The following is a 23580-nucleotide window of genomic DNA, read 5'->3' on the forward strand; positions in this document are numbered from 1 at the left end:
CTTCTCCGTTTGCATGCTAATGGTTTCTAGGTCCAAAAGAGGAAACTGTGAACGATTTCTGGAGGATGATTTGGGAACAGAATACGGCCACCATCGTCATGGTGACAAACCTGAAAGAAAGGAAGGAGGTGAGGCTTGTACGCCCCCCAGTAAGTAATACTACTCGCCTCACTGGTTTCCCATCGCTCCCGTTCCCGCGGAGCGCACAGGATATCTCCTCTCAGCCAATCACTGACTAAGGTGGCCTGTGATTGGCTAAGTCCTCATACTTCCTGTGTGTCAGGTGGTATTAGTGTTTTTGTTTTTTTACTATTAAGTTATTTTGCCCTTTTATTTCCCCCCCCCCCCCCCCAATTTTTTTTTAGATCTCTTGCTTGCTGTCATTGAATGGGAACTATGTTTCTTTTTAGTCAGCAGATCTCTATAGGTCTTGCTTTAATAATCCAAAATGTCTAATAGTCCAACCCCCATCAGGCCCCGTTCCTTCTGGATGGAAGATATTTTGCAGTACATTGTAACACACCCTCAGCTCTGAGTGTAAAGAAAAATCTTCCTATTGATTGACAGCCAGCAGAGATCCTGTTGAGCCCCTTGAGATTTCGACTTATTGGTATTGAGGGGGATTCGTTCACATAACTCCATCCACTTCCCATTTTTCTGCTCTGCTAGCTTTCCTTCTGGAAACAGCGCCCCCCTTGCTCATAGGTTGTGCCTGGTATAGCGTTTCATTCCTAGTGACTGGGGCCGAGCTGCAGTACAGCCCTCCGTATTGTGCATTGATCATGTCTTGTGTTTCCCAGTGTAAATGTGCCCAGTACTGGCCGGACCAGGGCTGCTGGACCTACGGAAATATCCGGGTGTCGGTAGAAGATATGACCGTCTTGGTGGATTACACTGTGCGCAAGTTCTGCATCCAGCAGGTAATAGAACCAGTGGACTGATCTATGGTGTTATGGCCGCTAGGGGGCGATGGCGTGCAATACGTCTCGCTGTACAGGGCCGTAGGCGGACCTTTGTGGTTTTGTTTATTCTGCCCCTCTGGTGTGTAAAAGGGATTGTCCTATAGGACACATGGACTTCATAGAGAAGGTCCCCCACTGTAGATGCCCATTTATTAGCCAAACCTCAAGTCTCAAGCACTGTGGGGGGAGGGGCTATGTTATACATGAAAGGCCGTCCATTTGAATGGGCACCGTGTAATACCATGCTTCTCCTGCAGAGGGTGCTGCATCAGAATTGTGTAGCTACCCACAGCTTCTCCAGCAATCACAAGGGATCACTGGAGGTTTGGAGAACTCCCCAGTAAAAGATCCTTCAGAGGTGATGGCGATGTGTGTAAGATTAATGATCCGTCTCCTTCCAGGTCGGTGATGTCACTAATAAGAAACCTCAGCGCCTTGTCACTCAGTTCCACTTCACCAGCTGGCCTGATTTTGGGGTGCCTTTTACTCCCATAGGGATGTTAAAATTTCTAAAAAAAGTGAAAACCTGCAACCCGCAGTATGCCGGACCCATCGTTGTGCACTGCAGGTAAGAGACTGAAAGTACTGCCCCCCCCCCCATCTGTGATGCCATACAAAGTTCAATCCAATAGAGGGCAACCTCAACAAAGTTCCCTTCCATCTGCCTTTCTCATTTGCGCTAGCTGCCAATGCCCGCCTTTCCCTGCTCCCACCCTTGTGCGCCAGTTGCTGCCACCCTCATCCTTGTGTGCCAGCTGCCACCCTCCTCCTTGTGCGCCCGCCGCTGCCACCCTCCTCCTTGTGCGCTCGCCGCTGCCACCCTCCTCCTTGTGCGCTCGCCGCTGCCACCCTCCTCCTTGTGCGCTCGCCGCTGCCACCCTCCTCCTTGTGCGCTCGCCGCTGCCACCCTCCTCCTTGTGCGCTGGCCACCGCCACCCTCCTCCTTGTGCGCTGGCCGCTGCCACCCTCCTCCTTGTGCGCTGGCCGCCGCCACCCTCCTCCTTGTGCGCTGGCCGCCGCCACCCTCGTCCTTGTGCGCTGGCCGCCGCCACCCTCCTCCTTGTGCGCTCGCCGCTGCCACCCTCCTCCTTGTGCGCTCGCCGCTGCCACCCTCCTCCTTGTGCGCTCGCCGCTGCCACCCTCCTCCTTGTGCGCTCGCCGCTGCCACCCTCCTCCTTGTGCGCTGGCCGCTGCCACCCTCCTCCTTGTGCGCTGGCCGCCGCCACCCTCCTCCTTGTGCGCTGGCCGCCGCCACCCTCCTCCTTGTGCGCTGGCCGCCGCCACCCTCCTCCTTGTGCGCTGGCCGCCGCCACCCTCCTCCTTGTGCGCTCGCCACATTGTCACTTTCCTAGATGCCTCCTCTGTAATCCATACTTGTAACCAGGATAGCAGGTAGGTAGCACCAGTAGTAGACCACCCTGATAGTCATATGTTTTCATGTGTTTTTAAGCGCTGGGGTGGGACGCACCGGGACATTCATCGTCATAGACGCCATGCTGGATATGATGAACGCAGAGAAGAAGGTGGATGTGTACGGATTTGTTAGTCGGATCCGGGCTCAGCGCTGTCAGATGGTACAAACAGATGTACGTACTGAAGACCAGATCTCACTGCTGCTAATTCATTATATGTGAAAAATCTGATGTCTGATTTTATCCTGATGGGCAATCCTGTTGTTGGTGGAGTTCCCCTTTAAGAGTAGCTAATGGTGTGTGCTGGTTACTTCCATAGTGATGGCTTTTCTCTATGTGTGACACAGATGCAGTACGTCTTCATCTATCAAGCGCTGCTGGAACATTTCCTGTACGGAGACACGGAGCTGGAGGTCACCTCTCTAGAAACCCATCTCCAGAAGCTGTACAATAAAATCCTGGGGCCCAGCAGCAACGGCCTGGAGGAAGAGTTTAAGGTCAGTACTTAGGGCCGGGACCGGAGACCTAGTCTAAATCCCCATTTGTGGGACGTTTTTAGCCCCATCCACAAACACTCCCTCTGTATATCCTAGTAAGGCCCATTTCGTCCCAGCCCCTCTTAGTTTAATTTTGGGGTGGTAGGAAGGTATGACAACCTTGGTACTCCTGCAGTGTTTTTGTAACCGTCACATAGACCGCACCCCTTCATATGAGTGTAAAACATAATGGGGTCCTTAAAGGGGAGGTCCACTTTTTGGACTTGCCCTTAAAGGGGTTGTCCAGCAGGGTCTGAGTCCCAGCCCCCCCCCCCCCCCCCTCCGCTCAGCTGTTTCGGGAAGCTGCGACCCTCACCGGAGCTCTTCCTCCAGGGTGCTTACTAAGCACAGCGCCGTACAGTGTATAGTGGCTGTGCTTGGTATTGCAGTGACATGAAAGGGGATGAGCTGCAACTAGGCCACGTGACCGATGTACGGCACCAACACTGTCCTTGGACGAGGCCACTGAGCGCCCAGCCGCTCCTGATCTCTTATTGATCACCTATCCTCACGGATGCGGGCGGCACGTGGATGAGATCTGTGTGCTACCTTCATAGAAATGAATGGGTCTCTGTGCGATCAGCATGAAAGGCGGAAATTGCGGTTGTATGAATGTAGCCTTAAGGGTCCATTCACGTGACAACGCGAGTCCACAAAATACGGATGACGTCAGTGCGATGTCCGTTTTTGTTGATATGGATGCAACATGGACGGCATCTGCGTTTCGCATGGTCATGTGAACTCGCCCTGAGACTGATGCACGTTTTCTGGCGTAAAAGTGATAGTAAATGTGCCAGGCGATCCGCGCCCGCTCCACTGACCGTATCTATTCTGATCCTTTTTTTACTCATCACAGAAATTAACGTCCATTAAAATTCAGAACGACAAGATGAGGACGGGTAACCTGCCGGCCAACATGAAGAAAAACCGGGTGCTCCAGATAATTCCGTGTAAGTCTCGTAACCACTGATCGCCAATATAGAGATCGATCTTCTGAGTACTGGGTGTTGCGGGGCCGGTTTTAGAAGGTGGCAAACTGGGCAGTTGCACAAGAATTTTGGACTAAAAGGGTGCAATTCACTTTTAAGCTGGTGACGTGCCGCCATATCGTGCAGGTGTCGGGGGAGGGGAACGACCTGTACCCCAGGAGTTCATTATACCTCTTTTTATTTTCCTAGATGAATTCAACAGAGTCATTATTCCAGTGAAGAGAGGAGAAGAGAACACGGACTACATGAACGCCTCCTTCATCGATGTAGGTGCCTCCTGTGGACTGTACTGTAGAGTGTATGTGAGGTATGGATGGGTGGCGGATCATGATCCAGTAGGTCCCGCCACTTACATCACCTATGGGAGATGCGTCTCCTGTCCGTGGTGGACGGTATATATATGAGAACGGTGCATGCTGCTCAGCTTCTGTTGCTTTTCTGTAGAGCCAGGTTGATTGATCTCATGGGTTTACTGGTAAGTAGTTACTGGTGACCTGGCCTCAGGATAGGTCATCAGTATACAATCGGTGGGGTGCTGACTCCTGGTACCCCCATTCGTCAGATGCCTGTGGAAGTTGTTGGGAGGCTCCATCCATTGGGCAGTGTCTGTGCTGAAGGTGAATGGTAGCCGAGCTGCAGTACCCCGCACGGCCACTACATGATGGGCGGAGTCTTCTGCTTCCGCCTCCATCTGCAGTACAGATTCCAGCTGATCGGCGGGGGGTGCCAAGTGTTGAGCTCCCAATAATCAGATATTGATAACCTATCAGCACAAAGTGCTGGAAAGGGCCTTTAAAGGCTATGTACACCTTTTGGGAGAATTGTTTTTCATTATTGCATTGTACTCATTTTGAGCAAAAAAAAAATAGTTTGTAAATTGGTCTTTATTAAGAATATGGCACCTTTTTTTCTGTACATAGCTGAAATGCTCTTGAAGCAGCCTTTGGATTTTCTGTCTTTTCCGTCAGACCAGCAGCTGACGGGCTCCTTATCTCTGCTCTCTGACGTTATAAACACTCATGGTAACTCAGTTCTGATCTTGCTGATAAGAATGTGGTGTAAAGGGGTATTTCCATCTGAGAACAATGGCGGTGCCTACACCAAGAATGGAGCAGGGAATGTGGTGGCCGGAGGACCCTCGGGTTCGGCCACCACCAAGTGCTCTCCCTATAGTACTGATTGAGAGCGCACCACGCTTGCCCGGCCACCGTTTCCATTAATTTCTATGGGGCCGACGGAAATCGCCGAGCCAGCGCTCTGCTGTTTTCGATGGCCCCATAAAAATGATTGGAGCGCGTATGCGCAGTGCGCCCTCCACAACTTTCAGGGCTCCGTTCTCGGTGTAGCTGGGACCCGCACCTATCAGACAATGGGGGCATATCCTAGCCATATGCCCTTCCCCCCCATTGTCTGAGATGGGAAAACCCCTTTAAATAAGAGTTCATGACCTCTCAGTAGTTTAGAGATGAGGTTTATTAGATGACCGGCACAAAGTGAAAGTACCAATCACACAGCTAGAAATAGTTAACCCTTTGTGACAGAACGGCTCAATATTTTTAATAAAGGCCAATGAAAAAAAATATTTTTAGCCAAAAATGAGTAACATGCAATCATAAAAAAAAAATATTGCCTCTGAAAGTGTACATAGCCTTTAAGAGAAACTTACCAAAACTGGCATATCCTAGGTGGCACAGGAGGCCATGGTGAATCCTTTGGGGCTCCTTCTGTCACCGACATAGATCGCTTGAAGACTTGATACGAGTCCTGAAAAGATGACGACCTCTCCCCAGTCCTGGAGTAAGGATTGCTATTGGGTGGGATAGGTCATCGTAGGTGAGGATCGGCATAGACGGGGTTAAGCGTGATCTCTTAATCCGTTCTGCTGACCGCTCTGGTGTTAAGGCCTCCAAGCTGCATTATCTTCACATTTTAGTTTCCTCCCTCCGTTCCCCTGCGGCTCAGGGCTGATTGCTGCATTGAGTAAGAATACGGGGTGCCCCATTTGCGGCAGTCGAGTTGGTGATTGCCCCCTTTGCGGGGTCAGTTGTGTGCGCTTGTTCTGAGCGGGGGGCACGTTTGCTGGTTTTAAGTTGTTTACAGCTCGGAAATAGAAATGTAATGTGTTCATCAGCGCGGCTTGTAGTTCTCTGCTGGGGCGATGGCTTCTGTGTACAAAGACAGTAAGCGGGTGAGGGGCATGTCCTCTACCACTTAGAGGTGTTTGTGCTGGAATTGGTCGTGGTCCTCCATATTTATCCAAATGTGACCCCATTTCCCTATATAAATAAAGCCGGGCGCCCAACAGAGGTCAATTGATATTGAGGCTACAGCTCAGTGACTCCATCTTGGCTGCATTGTCTATTGTAGTCTGAAGTACTACTGTGAGCACCTGGAAGGGGCTGCCCGCTTTCTGTTCACATTGTGATGTGCAATGGCGCATGAAATGCTTCCCCCAGTGCGTCCATAGAAGCCTATGTCCGCAAGGGTCACAGTGATATACCCACGTGACCACTGGCCCAGTCGCGTGCTGCTTGATGCTTTCACTATGTGCCCAGTGAAGGACCTAGTTGGTAAGGTGATCAGATAGGTAAAACGCATGATTTCCACCATCTTGGAAGCCGTGAACGTGATGGTCTGCTCACATATACAGCACCCGTGGGGGGGGGGGGGGGGTTGAGCATTGGACTGTGCTAGCATTTCTCCAATCATTTCTATGGGGCCACCGAAAATTAGCAGAGCGGTGGCCCGGCTATTTCCGTCGGCCCCATAGAAATGAATGCAAACGGTGGCCGCGCAAGTATGTGGCTTTTTAGAAACGGAAAACGAACAACCCCTTTAAGCTATCCATACACATTAGATATAGGCGCTGATTTTGGCGACCCTCTCCTATGGACGGGGGGGGGGGCCCCCAATCTGTTTGTTCTTGGGTAGATTAGCTGCTGACAGAGGTGTCTGGCCCTGACTTTGTACCTTCGCCCCACTTAGGTCACATGCATGCTACACATGATTAGGGATGAGCGAATCGACTTCGGATGCTTCATCCGAAGTCAATTCGCGTAAAACTCGTATTAGAATGTAGAATCTCCCAAACCTCAGTGACCCTTTAAATGCATTTTCATCTCCTCTTCGTTGAATTTCTACGTTGTCATTTACGTTTCGCACAAGATCCCAGCGTTCACTCCTTCACCCACATTGATGTGTAATGGCGGGCCCCTGGGCTCCGCTGACGAGTGCTGTTCCATCCATTGTTCAGGTTCTTGCACCATCTATATTACTCTGTTTTCGAGCGTCGGAGGTTCGCTCCCCGGGCGGAGGATTAAACGATGACGGCAGTAGCATCTACCTCGTGGGGCTTTACCTTTTCCATCCTGTTTGTTTATGGTAAATCGTACATTTGCTTCTATGACTATATATTAAAATGTTAGCAGAGGCTTAATATCCGGAATATGAGGGGGGGGGGGTCTCTGCGGTAAACTGTCTGGAAATAGTAAAGGAATGAACTCGCCGATGATTCCCCTAGAGCCGTTCAATAACGCAGTCATGTGACCCGTGGACGTGACGTCAGCGCGGCGCATTCATAGGCAGAATTTGTATATGGCCTCGACCGCAGCCATGATCACAACTAAGCTGTGGCTGTAATTGATGTTGGGGGTTATAGTCCAACAAGTTTTTTATAATTGTATATTTATTATTAAGTAAACAAAGATGAAAACACACTTTTACAGTAGAATAATGCCCAGAAGTACAAAGTAAGGGCGATACCCTAAATACATCACTTACATATTGAATGGGCATGTGTAACACTGAATAATAGTCAGTGATGAAGAATGGAAGACCAATCAAAAATAAAGCAATAACATGGACTAACGGAGACCGTGTCTATCCGAAATCGGTCTCAGCAAAGACTACTATGCAACGCAAAAAATATATAATCATCAGGAAGGAGCGGGAGAGCCTTAAAGAGGACCTTTCACCAGAAGAAAGTATCTAAACTGACTATACAGACGTGTAGAGTGGCCCCCAGGGATCCCCCTGCACTTACTGTTATCCCCGGGCGCCGCTCCGTTCGCCCGGTATAGCCTCCGGTATCTTCATAGTTAGGCTCCACCCAGGGGAACCTGTCGCCGTCTCCTTCTCCTATGCTGTAGTGCTGGCCAATCGCAGCGCTCAGCTCATAGCCTGAGAGGCTTTTTTTTCTCTCAGCCTATGAGCTGAGCGCTGCGATTGGCCAGCGCTACACCATAGGAGAAAGAGACGCCGGCAGGTTCCCCTGGGTGGAGCCTAACTATGAAGATACCGGAGGCTATACCGGGCGAACGGAGCGGCGCCCGGGGAAAGGTCCTCTTTAAAGACCCAAAAGCCCGGAGCTTCTCAGCCAATAATGCCTAACCCAGGGATCAGCAACCTGCGGCTCTCCAGATGTTGTGAAACTACAATTCCCAAAATGCCTACTTGCTGTATTCTTCTCAGAACTCCCATAGAAATAAATGGAGCATGCTGGTAATTGTAGTTTCACAACAGCTGGAGAGCCGCAGGTTGCTGATCCCTGGCCTAACCTAACAAATAACCAACAGAAAAGACATAGACAAAGACATAATGGAGGGGGGGGAACATTCCTTTCACATGAGGTCGTCAAGGTTGTCTAGTGGCCCAGTAATTATCCCATAGGTCCCATATGGCTTTGAAGAGTGCCATTTTGTCCTGAAACATAGCAGTGGAGTACTCCATTGTTCGGACCTCCATCACCCTAGCATACAGATCAGAGACCCGTGGTGGTTCGGGGTTTTTCCAAGCTCGGGAGACTAGACAACGAGCTGCTGTTAGTATCAGTAGCAATAGCTTGAGTGCTTGTTTTTTAACTTGGATGGGGACCACATTGAGCAGGAAGGACATGGGATATCAATTCCAAAGACATCACTCAGGAGGGCGCCTACTCCGATCCAGTAGGGGCATATCTTGGGACAGTCCCAAAAAATGTGAGGCAACGTACCCCTAAGTAAGCCGCATCTCCAGCAATCACCCGGGACTACTGGATTCATTCTATGGAGGAGGTCAGGAGTGTGATACCAATACATTTAGATTTTATATTGGTTCTCCTGATGAAGTACCGACATAGAGGATTTCACTGCCCTCCTCCATATAAGGTGCCAGAGTGAGTCCGGCAAGGCCCTCCCCAGATATTCCTCCCACCGCACCATGTAGGAATGCCTTTGGACCCGATCAGGGAAGGGAGTCAGCAATATGGAGTAAATCTCAGAAATCAGACCTTTCGCATGTATCCCTTCCCTGCAAAGGCGTTCAAAGGGAGTCAGGAGGGGCGCTCAGACAGGGACCGAGGTTGTGGAAATGCAACCCACATTGGCTTAACTTACTGGGTGATTTATCTGAGATTTCATTGGCGGTCACGGAATACTTTACTGTTAATGTAGGGACGGCTTCAATTCACGGTGTCTGGGATGCTATGAAAGCGTTCTTGAGGGGAGTATTGATAAAAGAAATTAGTAAGCACAAATCCAAGTCTAGAGAAGCAGATGTTAAGGCACATTTACAAGTGGCATAAGCCGAACGGGTGTTTGGCAGGTTGCCTTCCCTGGTTAATAGTGAAGCGCTGGTGGTTGCTCAGGAACAGTTGAGGTGCCACTTAATTCAGGCCACGGAGCGGAAGCGTAGTTTTTACCGCCAAATATCTTTTGAGGAGGGCGAGAAGGTAGGTCATCTGTTGTCTGTCGTCTCTCGGGCTCAACGGGGATCTTCTTGTATACAGGAATGAGGGATGGAACTGGGAACAGTAGGCAAGATACAAAAGGAATATTGGATATACTGAAGGGTTTTTATGTGTCCCTATATGAATCCACTGTCCCTAGTTCTGGGGATGCTCTGACCGTCTTTTTAGAGGGGGCGCAGCTGTCGGTGTTGTCAGATGAGGATAGGAACTGGCAGCAGCACTTGGAGGTGATGGCGAATGGTAAGGCCCCGGGGGCAGACGGCCTACCTGTGGAGCTATACAAGAAATTACAGAGGGTGCTCCTTCCTTAATTGCTAAAGGTGCTGGAACACTCACTGGAGATGGGTTCGCTACCACACTCGATGCAGGAGGCTATAATTGTAGTCATTCCCAAACCTGGGAAGGATCCCAAATTTCCAGACTCCTATAGGCCGATTTCGCTTCTAACAGCTGATGTAAAGCTCCTAGCGAAGGTGCTGGCGAACAGGTTGTCCTGGGTGATTCTGACTATTGTACACTCAGATCAGACCGGCTTCATGCCTGGGAAGTCGACTGCTATAAACATCCGCAGGCTATATGCTAGTTTGAATATCCCGGCAGATAATTGTGGAGACAGGGCCTTGCTTACTCTCAATGCCGCTAAGGCATTTGGTAGTGTAGAGTGGAATTATCTGTGGGGAGTCTTGAGAGCTATGGGTTTTGGCGCTCGGTTTATACATTGGGTACAGGTGTTGTATTCGAGTCCTAGGGCCCGCATCAGAGCCAACGGGGGGCTGTCAGACAACTTTACTTTGGCTAGGGGCACCAGGCAGGGATGCCCACTGTCGCCTTTATTATTTGCTCTGGCCATCGAGCCACGAGCAGCTCTAATACGCCTGTCACCTCATATTGTGGGGTTCAGATACGGTGAGGTTCAGAACAAGGTGGCTATGTATGCTGATGACACCTTGCTTTTCTTGGGCGATACTGGGACATCTCTGGATGCAGCCATGTCACTGATTGATTCGGGAACTTCTCTGGACTTAAGATTAATTGGCAAAAGTCTGCTTTGATGCCTGTGGATGGGCAGGCCTTGTCAGCTGAGCGAGTTGATAGTAGGATTCCCTGGGTGGACAAGTTCAAATATTTAGGGCTGTACAAAACGCCTAGATTGCTGGACTTGAAGAACTAAATCTGACCCCCTTGCTTGTTACTTTCAGACTTAAGGTAAGGACTTGGTGTAGGCTCTTTTTATCTGTAGTGGGTAGAGTGAACCTTTTTAAAAATGGTAATGATGCCTCAGCTGCTCTATGTACTTAATAATGCTCCTGTGTGGATCCCTCTAGATAGGTTCAGGAAAATACATTCCATATTTAGGGATCTCATTTGGAAGTATGGCCAAGCAAGGATCAAACTAGATTGGGCTTTAATTTGATATGCTTTGTGCCTTAAAAATGTTGCCATATTTAATGTAGATGATGTACGTTGTATACCATTTCAGTTACTCATGACTGTGTACATTGGCTAATGTTGAAATGGACAAGTCGTCCGATGACGTACTTTGTTTCTCACCATGGTGAAATGTCAATGTGATTGCAGAAAATGCTTATTTTAAGTGATCAATAAAAATGATTTGATTCAAAGGGAGTCGGGAGGGAAACTGTGACCCCTGAAAAAATGGACTGGGTGAAGTGTCTAATCTGGATATAAAAGAAGTTGGAGGGGGGGGGGGGAATCATATTTGGCCTGTAGGGTAGGAAACTGCAGAAGGACCCTAGTGAAGGGGTCTACAATATCAGCAAAACGAAACGCCCCCCGCTGAAACCATGGTCTCGTTGTGGACGTGGTAAGACTAGCAGGGAGCGTGGGGTGATAAAAGGAGGTCATGGTGGAGTGAATGGACTCCAGAGGGAATCTGCTGCTGCACTGCTGCCAGATGCGTCTGGTACAAGCCATGGGCCCTAGGAGATCCTTGGCTGGCAGGGTCCCATCCGGTCCGGACCATAGCATGGAATTAGGATGTACAGGAGCCAGCCAGAGTCTTTCTACCTGCATCCAGACATGATATGGGTGCAAGGAAGCCCAGGCTGTGACAGAACGCAGCTGAGCTGCCCAGTAATATTTGGACAGATCCGAGACCCCTAGACCGCCCTGGTGCCTACTAGATAGGAGCACCCACCGCGGGATTCTGTGCCGCCTTCCCGCCCATATGAATCTAAGGAGGTGAGATTGAATGGATCTCAGATCCTTAAGGGGCACTTTAATCTGTAAGGTCTCAAAAAGGTACAGAAGCTTGGGCAAGATTGTCATTTTAGTCGCACCAATACTCCCTATGAGAGAGAGTGGGAGAGGATGCCACCTCTCTAGAAGACCCCTAAGACCCCTGAGAGAGCCCAGGGCCATCTGAGAAATATTAAGAGGGAGGGCCTCAGTTTTATGGGTGTTGACCTTATACCCCGAGAGACGACCAAACTCCCGTAGGATGGAGTGGAGGTTAGGTAGGGAAATGAAGCTTGGTAAGGGTAAGGAGGATATCGTCAGCATATAGCGATAACTTAAACTCCCTGTCCTTGACCATAACACCTCTGATGTCCAGGCAGGCCCTGATCTTGGCCGCCAGGGGTTCAACACACATGGCAAAGAGTAGGGGAGATAGGGGGCAACCCTGTCTCGTTCCGTTAGCAATGCTTATGGGTCGAGATTGAGCATGAGGTAATCTGATCGTCGCTGTGGGGGAGGAGTATAGACTATGAATGGCTCTAACAAAGGGTCCAGGAAGGCCGTAAGCCTGTAGGGTAGCAAAGAGGAAAGGCCAACCTAAACGGTCGAATGCCTTTTCTGCATCTAAATTAAGAAGTAATGCCTCCTCACCCGAGCGAGATAAGACATCTATCAAGTCAATGTTTTTTCGTGTGTTGTCGGCCCCCTGACAGCCCGGGACAAATCCCACTTGGTCTTTATGAATCAGGGAGAGGAGGAAGACGTTTAGTCAGGTAGCTAGGGTTTTGGTGAAAATCTTAAGGTCTGAGTTAAGTAGGGCAATGGGCCTATAGTTAGGGCAATCATGCGGATCTTTCCCAGGTTTTGGAATCATCGTGAGATATGAGTGATACATTGGGGGAGGTACCACGTTGCCAGCTAGAAAATGATTGACTAGGGTTACTAAGTGGGGGATTAGTTCAGTCTTAAAGGTCTTATAGTATTTGTACGAAAAGCCATCAGGCCCCGTGGATTTACCCTCAGGAAGATGTTCTACCACCTCAATCTCCTCCGGCGTAATCGGACTATTAAGGGCGGCAAGGTCGGAAGGTGACAGGTTGCCAAATAAGACTGAAGTGTACTATCTCTGTCTCTCATCTGTGGGAAGATCAAAGGGTAAGTTATACAGGGAAGAGTAATAGGCTGAGAACCTCTCTGCTATTACCCGGAGGTCATAGTGGATTGTACCGTCAGCCCCCCTAATAGCACTTGGGCCCGTTTGGGAACTATGATTCCTGAGTTGTCTGGCCAGCAAAGTGTGGGGCTTGTTCCCTCAAGCATAATAACGCTGTCGTGTGTAAAGTAATAACTTGCTGACACGACCTAAAGCTAGACTCTTCAATTGGGCCCTAGTATCTACAATTCGCCTCAGTGTGCAGCGTGAGGGATGAGCAGCCATCTTGTCTTCTAGTGATTGTAGGCGGGACGTAAAGGTCTTGACTAAGGCAGTCGAGTCCTTCTTTAATTTTGAGCTTATTGCAATACAATGACCGCTTTATGTGCTTCCCACAAAGGACGGACATCCCCTACTGATCCATTATTTAGGTCAAAGTACGTTTTCGCGTAGTTCCTCCCTAGTGGTAGGTTGTTTCAGGAGGGAGTCATTAAGTCTCCAGTGGCAATGGCGAACATGGCCCGGCTCACTACTAATGTCAACTAGTACCGGAGCATGATCTGACCAGGTAATTCGGCCCATGTCCGCTCCCTCCAACAATCTGAGGGTCGAAATGGTACCAATAGTCCAACAAGTTAACTGCTGCTTTCTATCATGTGATATGACCCCTCCCATTTACATTCTACACTAGGGGGCGCTCTAAACCGCTCTCATGCATTTCTTTGTCTTTCAGGGCTATAGACAGAAGGACTCTTACATTGCGAGCCAGGGCCCGTTACGTCACACCATGGAAGATTTCTGGAGGATGATTTGGGAGTGGAAATCCTGTTCTATCGTAATGTTGACCGAGCTGGAGGAAAGAGGACAGGTAGGGGTTAAAAATGACATCCTTTTTCCACGGATTTCCTTCTCGGAGGAGGTTAAGCACCGTTGGAGGACTTGCATTTTAGGGTTGTCTGTGAAGATTGGAGATATAACCGTTATGTAATGGAACGTTTGGACACTTTGTAATAATTTTCAAGATCTGTGCTTGCTGTCAAGATATGGATATGTTCTTATTAACATCCAGAGGTTTAAAACCTCTGCTGATCATGTCCTGCTTACACTTGTGCACGGCCCATGACTAGGGATGAGCGAACTTCATATTTTGAAGTTCAGGGGTGGGGTACATGCTGAATTGCGTTATGGATTCTGAGATTCCGTTACCAAAGACCATAATGCAATTCCATGACGGAATGCCTTTAGAGACAGTACCTTTCAGTCTATACAATGGTACCGTGCAGTGGTCCCCACATGGCAGAGAGATTACATAAAATAGCGGCACTTAAGAAATACTGTACATGTATGTATAATATTTTTACTACACTATAATAGTGCCACGTAGCATACTGCCCCGCATCACACTCAACTTATAGGTATATAATGCCGCCATATAGTCACATCCATGCCCTGTATAGTAGAGATGGTGGCACAGTACCGTTACCCAGCCATCTGCAATGTTATTTTAGTTGTGTGCTCATCAGATTCATCATGAATGGTAATGGACCTTTTCATGATCCTCCTCCTAGGGGCACAGTCTTGGGACCAAGAGCAGCAATTTGGAAACATTTCAAATTACTGTAGTTCATTGTTTTTGTAATCCTTTCTTTCCATACAGGAGAAGTGTACACAGTACTGGCCGTCAGAAGGCATCATGTCTTTTGGGGACATCACTATAGAACTGAAGAAGGAGGAGGAATGTGAGAGCTACACAGTGCGAGATCTACTGGTCACCAACACCAGGGTGAGTACTTCCCTGAAGCGTACCTCACCTTTCAACAGACTTGGCTTTAATCAGTAGTACAGTGTGTGTACATGAGAAATATCTTGTAGTTTTCTCATCTGTATGCTATATCTTTAGTTGGTTTGGTGGAGACTAGCTCCCATCCAATGCGCACAGAAAGTAGAGGAGAATCTGCTTCCTTTGACCTGGATATGAATAAAGCACTTGAGCTGAGATAGAAACTGTTTAGCTGGAGCAGTCTCTTTGTGTTATCTCCTGCCTTACTCATCTCTTGCTCACTCCTCCCTTCTCCAAAGACCTGTATGGCATAATGTAATCTGATCCTTCCGTGAGCAGGCAGTCAACTTGGTCTCACCAAGGCTGATTTCTCATAAATTTCAGAGACAGTTATTTTAGAAAAGTGTGGGAGAAGGAGAAATGGCTCATTATTCTACAGCAATGTTTTATTTTTTCTCTGATGAGATATATTACAAAGTTACTTATGGTCATGTCTACTATTGATTATGCGAAGTTGTGTGAAAGTTGGTGACCATTTTAGGTGTTATTTGGTTCCAAGCAACAGCGATGGCCATTGGAAACTAAGCATTGTCATTTAGGACCCCAGCAAATGAGCTTCACTTGTCTTTGGGGCCTTAGCATGTGGACTCTAGTTGTCTTTTGGCACCTCGGGAGGTAGACTTCACTTAGGGCCCTCAATGATGGACTCCCCTTGTCTATGGGACCTCGGCCAGGACGACTCCTCTTGTCTATGGGGCCTCGGCCAGGACGACTCCTTTTGTCTATGGGGCCTCGGCCAGGACGACTCCTTTTGTCTATGGGGCCTCGGCCAGGACGACTCCTCTTGTCTATGGGGCCTCGGCCAGGACGACTCCTCTTGTCTATGGAGCCTCGGCCAGGACGTTTCCTCTTGTCTATGGGGCCTCTACGCGTCTTTTTGGGATCCCGGTCCTCATTTTAAAAGCTCTGTATGATAGATTATTTATTTTTAGGAAAACAAAGCCCGACAGATCCGACAGTTCCACTTTCACGGGTGGCCGGAGGTTGGTATCCCAACTGATGGGAAAGGCATGATCAATATCATCGCAGCTGTACAAAAACAACAACAACAATCTGGGAACCACCCGATCACTGTACACTGCAGGTGAGGAGAAATGATGCCTGGCTCAAAGTGGTGCCTACTAGGAAATGTCCTCTGTGAGGGTTAACACCTATGGGGTTTGTGTTCTCAGTGCTGGAGCAGGGAGGACGGGAACATTCTGCGCCCTGAGTACAGTACTGGAGAGGGTGAAAGCAGAGGGAATTCTAGACGTCTTTCAGACCGTGAAAAGCTTAAGGTTACAGCGGCCACACATGGTCCAGACACTGGTAGGTCTCGGCTTTCTTCCACCATGTTCCATTTTCTGCATAATTGAAAGTATTTCAACCAATGTTTGAGTTCCTTGTATTCCTAACACTGGTTGAAACTACAGAAAGATAATTACGTAGAAGATACTAGCTAAATTTTTTGTTGTTGTTGACTGCTATATCGTATTAATGCGCTATCCAGAAATACTTCAAGGGGCTGCTGACCAGTGAGAATTTAGGGAAGCACCCATGGCCGCCAGTAGTTCTTTACTAGTGTTGAGCGAACTTCTGTTTTTAATTTCGGCGTACAAGGTTCGGGTCATCTAAGAATTCCAATATGGATTCCGCTACCACGGACCATAATTTAGCGGAATCCATAACGGAACCTTGAACGTCGAGCTTGAAAACAGAAGTTCGCTCATCCCTATTCTTCACTCTTTAGGCAGTTCCAGAATTTCTTAAAGAGGTATTACAACATATGTTTGACCCTAATGGTTGGTTAGGGTTATGACTTTTCATGTCTGGGGGGCCCAAAAAACTGCCAGCCCCATTCCATGTAGAAAGATGGTTTCAGAAAATGTGTTTGAATTGAATTGTATTGGCATTTTGTAATGTAGCCACCATAAGGTACCATACTTACATAGTGCATCGCCATCTGGTAGTGCATTATCAATACAGAGGATAGTCTGGCGGCAGTAAACTGTAACTCCATGACAGACGGCCTGGAAGCTTACAGTGGCATGCAAAAGCTTGGGCAACCCCTGGTCAAAAATAGTGTTACTGTGAACAGTTAAGCAAGTTGAAGATGAAATGATCTCCAAAAGGGACAAATTTAAACATACTTTTCAACATTTTAAGCAAAATCAGTGAATTGTTTTGGTTTTGTACAATTTTTGAGTGAAAAAAAGGGAAGGAGTGCCTTACAAAAATATAGGAACCCAAGAAGATTTGTGCATCCTCACCACAAAATTCAGCATCAGAAGTTTGCAAAAGAACGTCTAAACAAAGCCTGATGCATTTTAGAAACAAGTCCCGTGGACCGATAAGGAATAGAATAAAACTCTTTGGCAACAATGAGCAAAGGTATGTTTGGAGAAAAAAGGGTACAGAATTTCATGAAAAGAACACCTCTCCAACCATTAAGCTTAGAGTGGATCAATTATGCTTTGGGATTGTGTTGCAGCCAATGCAAGGAGAGGGAAGAATGGATTCAATGAAATTCCAGAAAAATTCTGGAAGCACACAACACCGACTGTAAAAAAGCTGACGTTGAAAAAGAGAGTGGCTTCTACAAATGGATAATGATCCTAAACACAATCCACAATAAAAAGGCACAAGCTGAAGGTTTCACCATGGACCTCACGGTCCAAGAATGGATGAAATCCCTCAAACAAGAAAGACTATTTGTTGGCTACAAAAAGTGCTTACAAGCTGTTATATACTTGCCAAATTGGCTACTACTAGGTACTGACCATGCAGGGTGCCCAAAGTTTTGCTTTGGGCCCTTTTCCTTTTTTTTCTTATGATGAAAATGCTTAAAAGCTTTTGCTTAAAATAAAAAGGGAATGTGTCAACTTTAAAAGGGTTTTCCATGATAGATCATCAGTATCTGATCAGTGGGGATCCAACGCCCGGGACCCCAACCGATCAGCTGTTTGAGAAGGCCTTCTCACAGTTTACCAAGCACATTGTATAGCGGCCGGGCTTGGTATCATGCTCAACCCCATTCACTCCAATAGGGCTGAGCTGCTCTTAGGCCACGTGACCGAAGAACGTGTCGTCACTCGGCCTAGGGAGAGCAGGGAGAAGGCCACGGTGCTACTGCCTTCTCAAACAGCTGAACGGCGGGGGTCCTGGGTGTCACACCCCCCACTGATCAGATACTGATGATCTATGCTGAGGATAGGTCATTAGTATTAAATCTCGGAAAAAATCCTTTAACTTTATGCCTTTTGGAGATCATTTCATCTACAACTTGGATAACTGTTCACACTAGAACAGTCATTTTGACCAGGGGTGCTCAAACTTTTACATGCCACTGTAGATATTGGGGGGGGGGCTGCATTTTTTAAAGAATTGAATTAAGACTCTCCCGTTTCTCTCGTGCGCAGGAGCAGTACGAGTTCTGCTACAGAGTGGTGCAAGAATACATCGACGCCTTCTCAGACTACGCCAATTTCAAATGAAACCAAGAGGAGGACGCGACTGTGGCCTTTAATATTTTGTAATATTCTATTTGTTAATATCTAGATCAGTGTATATATCTTAACTGTTTTAGAGGATTGGTACAATGTGCTTTATATTAGCTGGACATTTTATATGTAGCAAAGTGATTAGTGCCGATAGCCATTTAGGTTTGTTTTCTTTTTATTTGAAGACAATAGCTTGATGTTTGGATTCATTTTTTTAATTTTTTAATCCCATCCCCCCCCCCATTCATTCATTTGCATTGACCCAAGCGTCATCTCTTAACGTCACAGGAAAAAGCCTTTGGAAACCATTTTATTTCAAAGAGACTTATGGGAAACACAGCAGCATGACTGTCGCATTTACTGCCGTTGCAAATGCGTTTCGGAAATTTATTCTGTAAATAATTATATAAATAGAAATTATATCATAGATTTTGTATTAAAAAAAAAATGAGATAAACCTATTAGTCTTGAGATTATTGCTACTCAACTCAAAGCATTTTCGATGCTGGAGAGGCCTCCATTTATGACAGGCTCATGGGGTATGACTTGTAAGGGTTGGGGGGGGGGGGGGGGTCGTTCGCCAGTCGTAACCTGAATATGCTGCTTTGTATCACATAGGGCTAATTCTTATTGTACATTCCAGGCATTAAAGATACCCAACCTTGTAATCAAGTCAAGTTCTGAGGAACATGGCTCCAACATCTACACACAACATAGGCAGCCATTTTGTCTGCTCCAGTTATGATGACAAGACTATAGCTTCTAGTATGTACTTACCTAGGACAAGGTTTGAAATGCGTTAGCAGTTAATCTTGAACCTGTAGGAGGCATCGTCCTGGACATCTATCATCGACCTTCAGCGGTGGTTCCGTATCGGAACTGATGGCCATCATTCTCACGGACATTAAGCTTGCAAAATGGCTGACCTATGGCTGGGTTATGTCACTAAAATGAAGGGCTGTGATCTAGACCATCCATGAATTAACAACCCACTTTACTGGCTGAGTAACATGGCTGCCGCCACGCTTCTTGGCCAGATCTTGTATTCTAAAGATGGACTCTTTACAGTCTCCTGGCTGAATGGACAGACTTGTGGTGGAACCCAGATTCTTCATCTTTTTTTGTTTCAGCCCTACGTTCCTGGTCCATTGATGTAACCCACCAGTTCTATGAACTTTCCACAAGTTGTATGCAGAACTCTAAACCAAAGGCATTCCTCATACTAATGTCATTAGAGTTAACGACATGGACTGTAAAAACTTGATGGTTCTGTTTATTACTATGGTTTGCTGGCACAAAAAAAAAAAATCAATTTAAAGGGCAACTCCAGTCATACACGCACATTCAACACATGTAGGTACATATTATTGCCCATAGGGGGTGGTGTTACAGTAATTAGTGCTGGTGTGGGAAAGATACGCCACTTAGTTTAATACGTTAGGAAAGTGTCAACGATTTTGGTGGGCAATCACTTCCCTCACCAGGGGGCGACAAAGGCCCCTCATTGCAAAGCTGAGCTCAATCTTGACGTGAAATCAGAGATGTAAATAACACAATTTAACCCGTTACCCACTTCTTCTTTTTTTTTTTTCTCAGTTTATACATTTTTACTGGAAGCCTTGATGTTATTAGCAAATGTAATTGGAGTTGCCCTTTAACGTGCCCCACAGTGAAGATATTTTACCTGAAAACTTTTTGTGGCACCTTATGTTTTTTTTTTTCTTTACTTAAAGTATCAGTGATGATAATAAAAAGAGAACCTGCTGCCAATGTACAGAACCATGGCTGCGGTTCCTAATGTCTGTATGCTGATTCATTGCTTTTATACAATTGACACAATCCTGCTCGTGAAACCTTTAAAAATGACTGGCATCCAAGGTTTTATGCTGAATTGGATACAACCTGGAGACATAGAAGAGATATTTCCAATCTGTTAAGATTCTTCATTTGATCCTTGTCCAGTTTGGCATAAGTTTTCTTACATCCTGCCGAGACCGCCAAGTTGTAACTCAAACCATCGCGACTCCTATTGCTTCTTCCCATAGTGTCCTGAACTGATTGATCTTTTTTTTTTTAAGCCACTTATGCTGCTTTCTCCTTGAGGGGCTCACTGTTTACTTTGCATCATATAGGGACATGTAAATAGATGGGAAAATGCAGGTTTAATCCACCCGAGGCCTCATGCACACAACTGTATGAAGTGGTAGTATCAGTAGTAATGTTATCTGATGAAGGTTTCTGTACCTCCCTATGTCGCTGTGTTTTTAGAGAGATATTTCGGATACTCTTCATGTTTCATTGGATACCATATCAGTCATTTTTTTTTCTCCCCATACTAGAGGTTCTTCTACACACAAAATCATACAGAATTTAGCAAGTGCATCCTTCAGAGTAGGGGTTGGTACCGAATTCTTCATAACATCATGTACATGGGCCCGAAATATATCCCTGAAAGTCTTGCAAGTGTTCTCGATGACTGCAGTAATAACTGAAGAATTGTAGTCATCACCAGTAACCTCGAGGGGAGCTTAAGATTAGAGGTACTGTACAGCAAATCTTATCAGATGACCTGACTATTTTCCAGGAGGCTAAAGATTCCCTTTAAAGGCTAAACACCTTCAAAGGCGTTTTTTTTATTACTGTATTCTCATTGAGGGCTACAGATCTTTTTTTTGAAATTGGTCTTTATAAAAAAAAAAAAAATTGACGTTTTTGTGATACAGGGGTTACATTTCAGTCGATCTACAGACTATCACTTTACTCTGTCACATATAACTCTTCTCTCTGATTTCCTGACACTCATTTAAGCCATATTCTTATCTGTTTGGTAGCAATTTAGCTATAATTTATAAGGTCAGGAAATCGGCGATAAGAGCTATACATGAGACATTATCTGATGGGACAGTATGCAAATAGACTGAAATTTTAACCCCTGTATCACAAAACCTGCTGAAAGTTTTTAATAAAGGCCAATAGCAAAAATGATTTTTAGCCCAAAATCATAAAAAATGTGTCCATAGCCTTAGTAATCAGTTGGCTGTAACTAATCCTATACCGTACGGTGAACATAGCAGCTAATAGGCTCATTGTCAGACACACGAGCCCTTTTTTCTAAAGTAAATAAAACTGAACTGATAGCACTTACCGTATTTTTCGCTTTTTAAGATGCACTTTCCCCCCCCCCCCCCTAAAGTGGGGGGGGCGAGGGGAAGTTAGTGCGTCTTATAAAGTGAGCCTGCCCAGAAACATGGCTGCAGTGCGGGCGGGCTGAGTGAGGACCCAGCGTGCGTGCGGCGCAGGAACCGCACTGCACATATCAAGAGGCGGGGCCCGGCCCACTGTTGAAAAAGATGGCAGGTTGGCTGGCGGCAGATTGCTGGCTGATAACCAGGAGTGCACCACCAGCAAGTGAAGCTGCGCCCTCTAGGAGAAGTGTGGGGCAGGTGGCAGCCATTGAAGCTGAATGCTGCCAACCTGCATGTCTTGTCCTATGCAGCTGGGATCACGCTCCAAGGCAGAGGAGGAGCGATACTCCCTCTCCTCTTCAGTGCCACCCTGAATGTTGAGCTGATGTTGGTAAGCGCCGGCGAACAGCTGCTTCAACCAATCGGCTTAGTCAGTCTCCCGCCCGGCCACTCGCCGCTGGATAAGAGGAAGACGGAGGGAGTGTTACTGGCCCTCCGATCCCCCAGCAGCAGTGCTATCCTTCGGGACTCCTGGACTGTCTACACCTGAAGTTTCTGGGTAAGTGACAGCCAGGATAGGAAGGGAGCTCAGGAGCCTAAATATGCATGAAATAAGACTATTAAGCCTCTCGTTCATAGGAATAAACCCATGTACTGCAGTATACGGGTGCATTCTTATGGATGAGGGAGGTTATAGTCATTTAATAAAAACACTGTCCAGGGATTGTACTGTAATTGGTCTGTGTTTTATATTAAATGTGACCATAACCCCCTTCATCCATAGGAATACACCCATGTACTGCACATATTTTAGCACACCTTTTGGTTCCAAATATATATATATTTTTTCCTTCTCTAAACCCTAGGTGCGTCTTATAAAGCGAAAATTACGGTAGATATGATATGGTCATTCTGCACGAGTTGTTGTTTTTTTTTTGTTCTTTAGCTTTCTTTATATATAATTTTTTTTTATTCTTTTCCCCAAGCCCCTTTTTCTACATTGTTTGGGATGTATCTCACCTAATTTTGCCATTTTTTTGTCATCATTTTATGGAGGGAGTTTACAAAGATTTGCGCGGTATGGCATCATTTAGGGCAGATTAAGGATTGTGTGGGATTAGAGATGTGAATTTACTGGTACCTCAGAAGGGGACGAGGGATCATTTCTAGGGGAGGCTTTATACAATTTAAAGTACCATACTTTTTTTGTTTTGTACACTTGCTGTTACTTATCTTGATATACAAAGAGTATAAATCCATAAAACTCCACCTATAGAAACCTACAGACTCATTCTATACCTTCACGTGCCTCCTTCATACAAAGATGTGCAGATTTTTCTCTGTCGCATGCAGTATTATTGAGGCATTCTTCCCTTGATGCATTGCAGCTCTGGTCGTTACTGGAGCATAGCACTTGAAGTAAGTTAATATCCCTGCAAAATAAGTAATATTCATATAAACCTGTGAGATATTAATCTCTATATATATATATATACACACACACACACACAAAACTTCAGGTTGCGGCTATCTCCAGTTCCGTTCTACCATCTATGAGATGTCGCCATCAAACCTTGATGTGTAAATATTGCATTCTGCACTTGGTCAATATAACCTCACATTTGTCGGATCAATTTACATCACGTCCACCTCCGACCAGTCTTTGACAATGAGATTGCTGTGTCACCCAAGCAGTCGTATTGACAAAGCGTCACCAAAATTCGATTGCTCATCTGCCAGCTTAACACGTCCTCATCGGCAAACACATCAATATAATTATCATGATATGTAGGGGATGAGCAGAACTGTGTAATGAGGTCATCACTTAAACCTCTAAAACACGTTCTCTGCATTACCTAGAAAGGTTATTTTCACCTTATGTAAATTTAACTTTATTTTTTTTGTTTTGAATTTAATTTTGTATTTATTTTTTTAATTTTCCAATGACTCAAATTTAATGTGATCAGAATACTTGTTTTTGTTTTTTTAGTTGCTGTTACCTTTGATATTTCAAATGCTTAAATTTTTTATTTTTTTTCCCTACTATAATTTTCCAAACGCCTCCACAGCGGCACAGATTCACAGGAGTTTACCCCGCCT

The 23580-nt window shown here is 46.3% G+C and overlaps 1 protein-coding gene across 2 annotated transcripts in view; it reads left to right on the forward strand.

The window, feature by feature from the left end:
- Positions 1–20079, forward strand: part of PTPRA (protein tyrosine phosphatase receptor type A) — a 115153-nt gene extending 95074 nt beyond the window's left edge. The window contains exons 12-24 of one of the 2 annotated variants that reach the window (XM_040419302.1): positions 31–128; positions 801–920; positions 1364–1530; positions 2413–2548; positions 2722–2871; positions 3767–3860; positions 4089–4165; positions 13710–13844; positions 14634–14759; positions 15749–15900; positions 15989–16124; positions 18215–18327; positions 18939–20079. In XM_040419302.1, the coding sequence (XP_040275236.1) occupies positions 31–128; positions 801–920; positions 1364–1530; positions 2413–2548; positions 2722–2871; positions 3767–3860; positions 4089–4165; positions 13710–13844; positions 14634–14759; positions 15749–15900; positions 15989–16124; positions 18215–18289 (1466 nt within the window). In that variant the 3' untranslated portion in view covers positions 18290–18327; positions 18939–20079. Of the gene's footprint in view, positions 1–30; positions 129–800; positions 921–1363; positions 1531–2412; positions 2549–2721; positions 2872–3766; positions 3861–4088; positions 4166–13709; positions 13845–14633; positions 14760–15748; positions 15901–15988; positions 16125–18214; positions 18468–18938 lie in introns of those variants that run through there. The other variant, XM_040419301.1, reaches the window with a different exon arrangement.
- Positions 20080–23580: the final 3501 nt, after the last annotated feature.

This window comes from Bufo bufo, chromosome 2 (genome assembly GCF_905171765.1).
Source record: "Bufo bufo chromosome 2, aBufBuf1.1, whole genome shotgun sequence".
Classification (NCBI taxonomy): domain Eukaryota; kingdom Metazoa; phylum Chordata; class Amphibia; order Anura; family Bufonidae; genus Bufo; species Bufo bufo.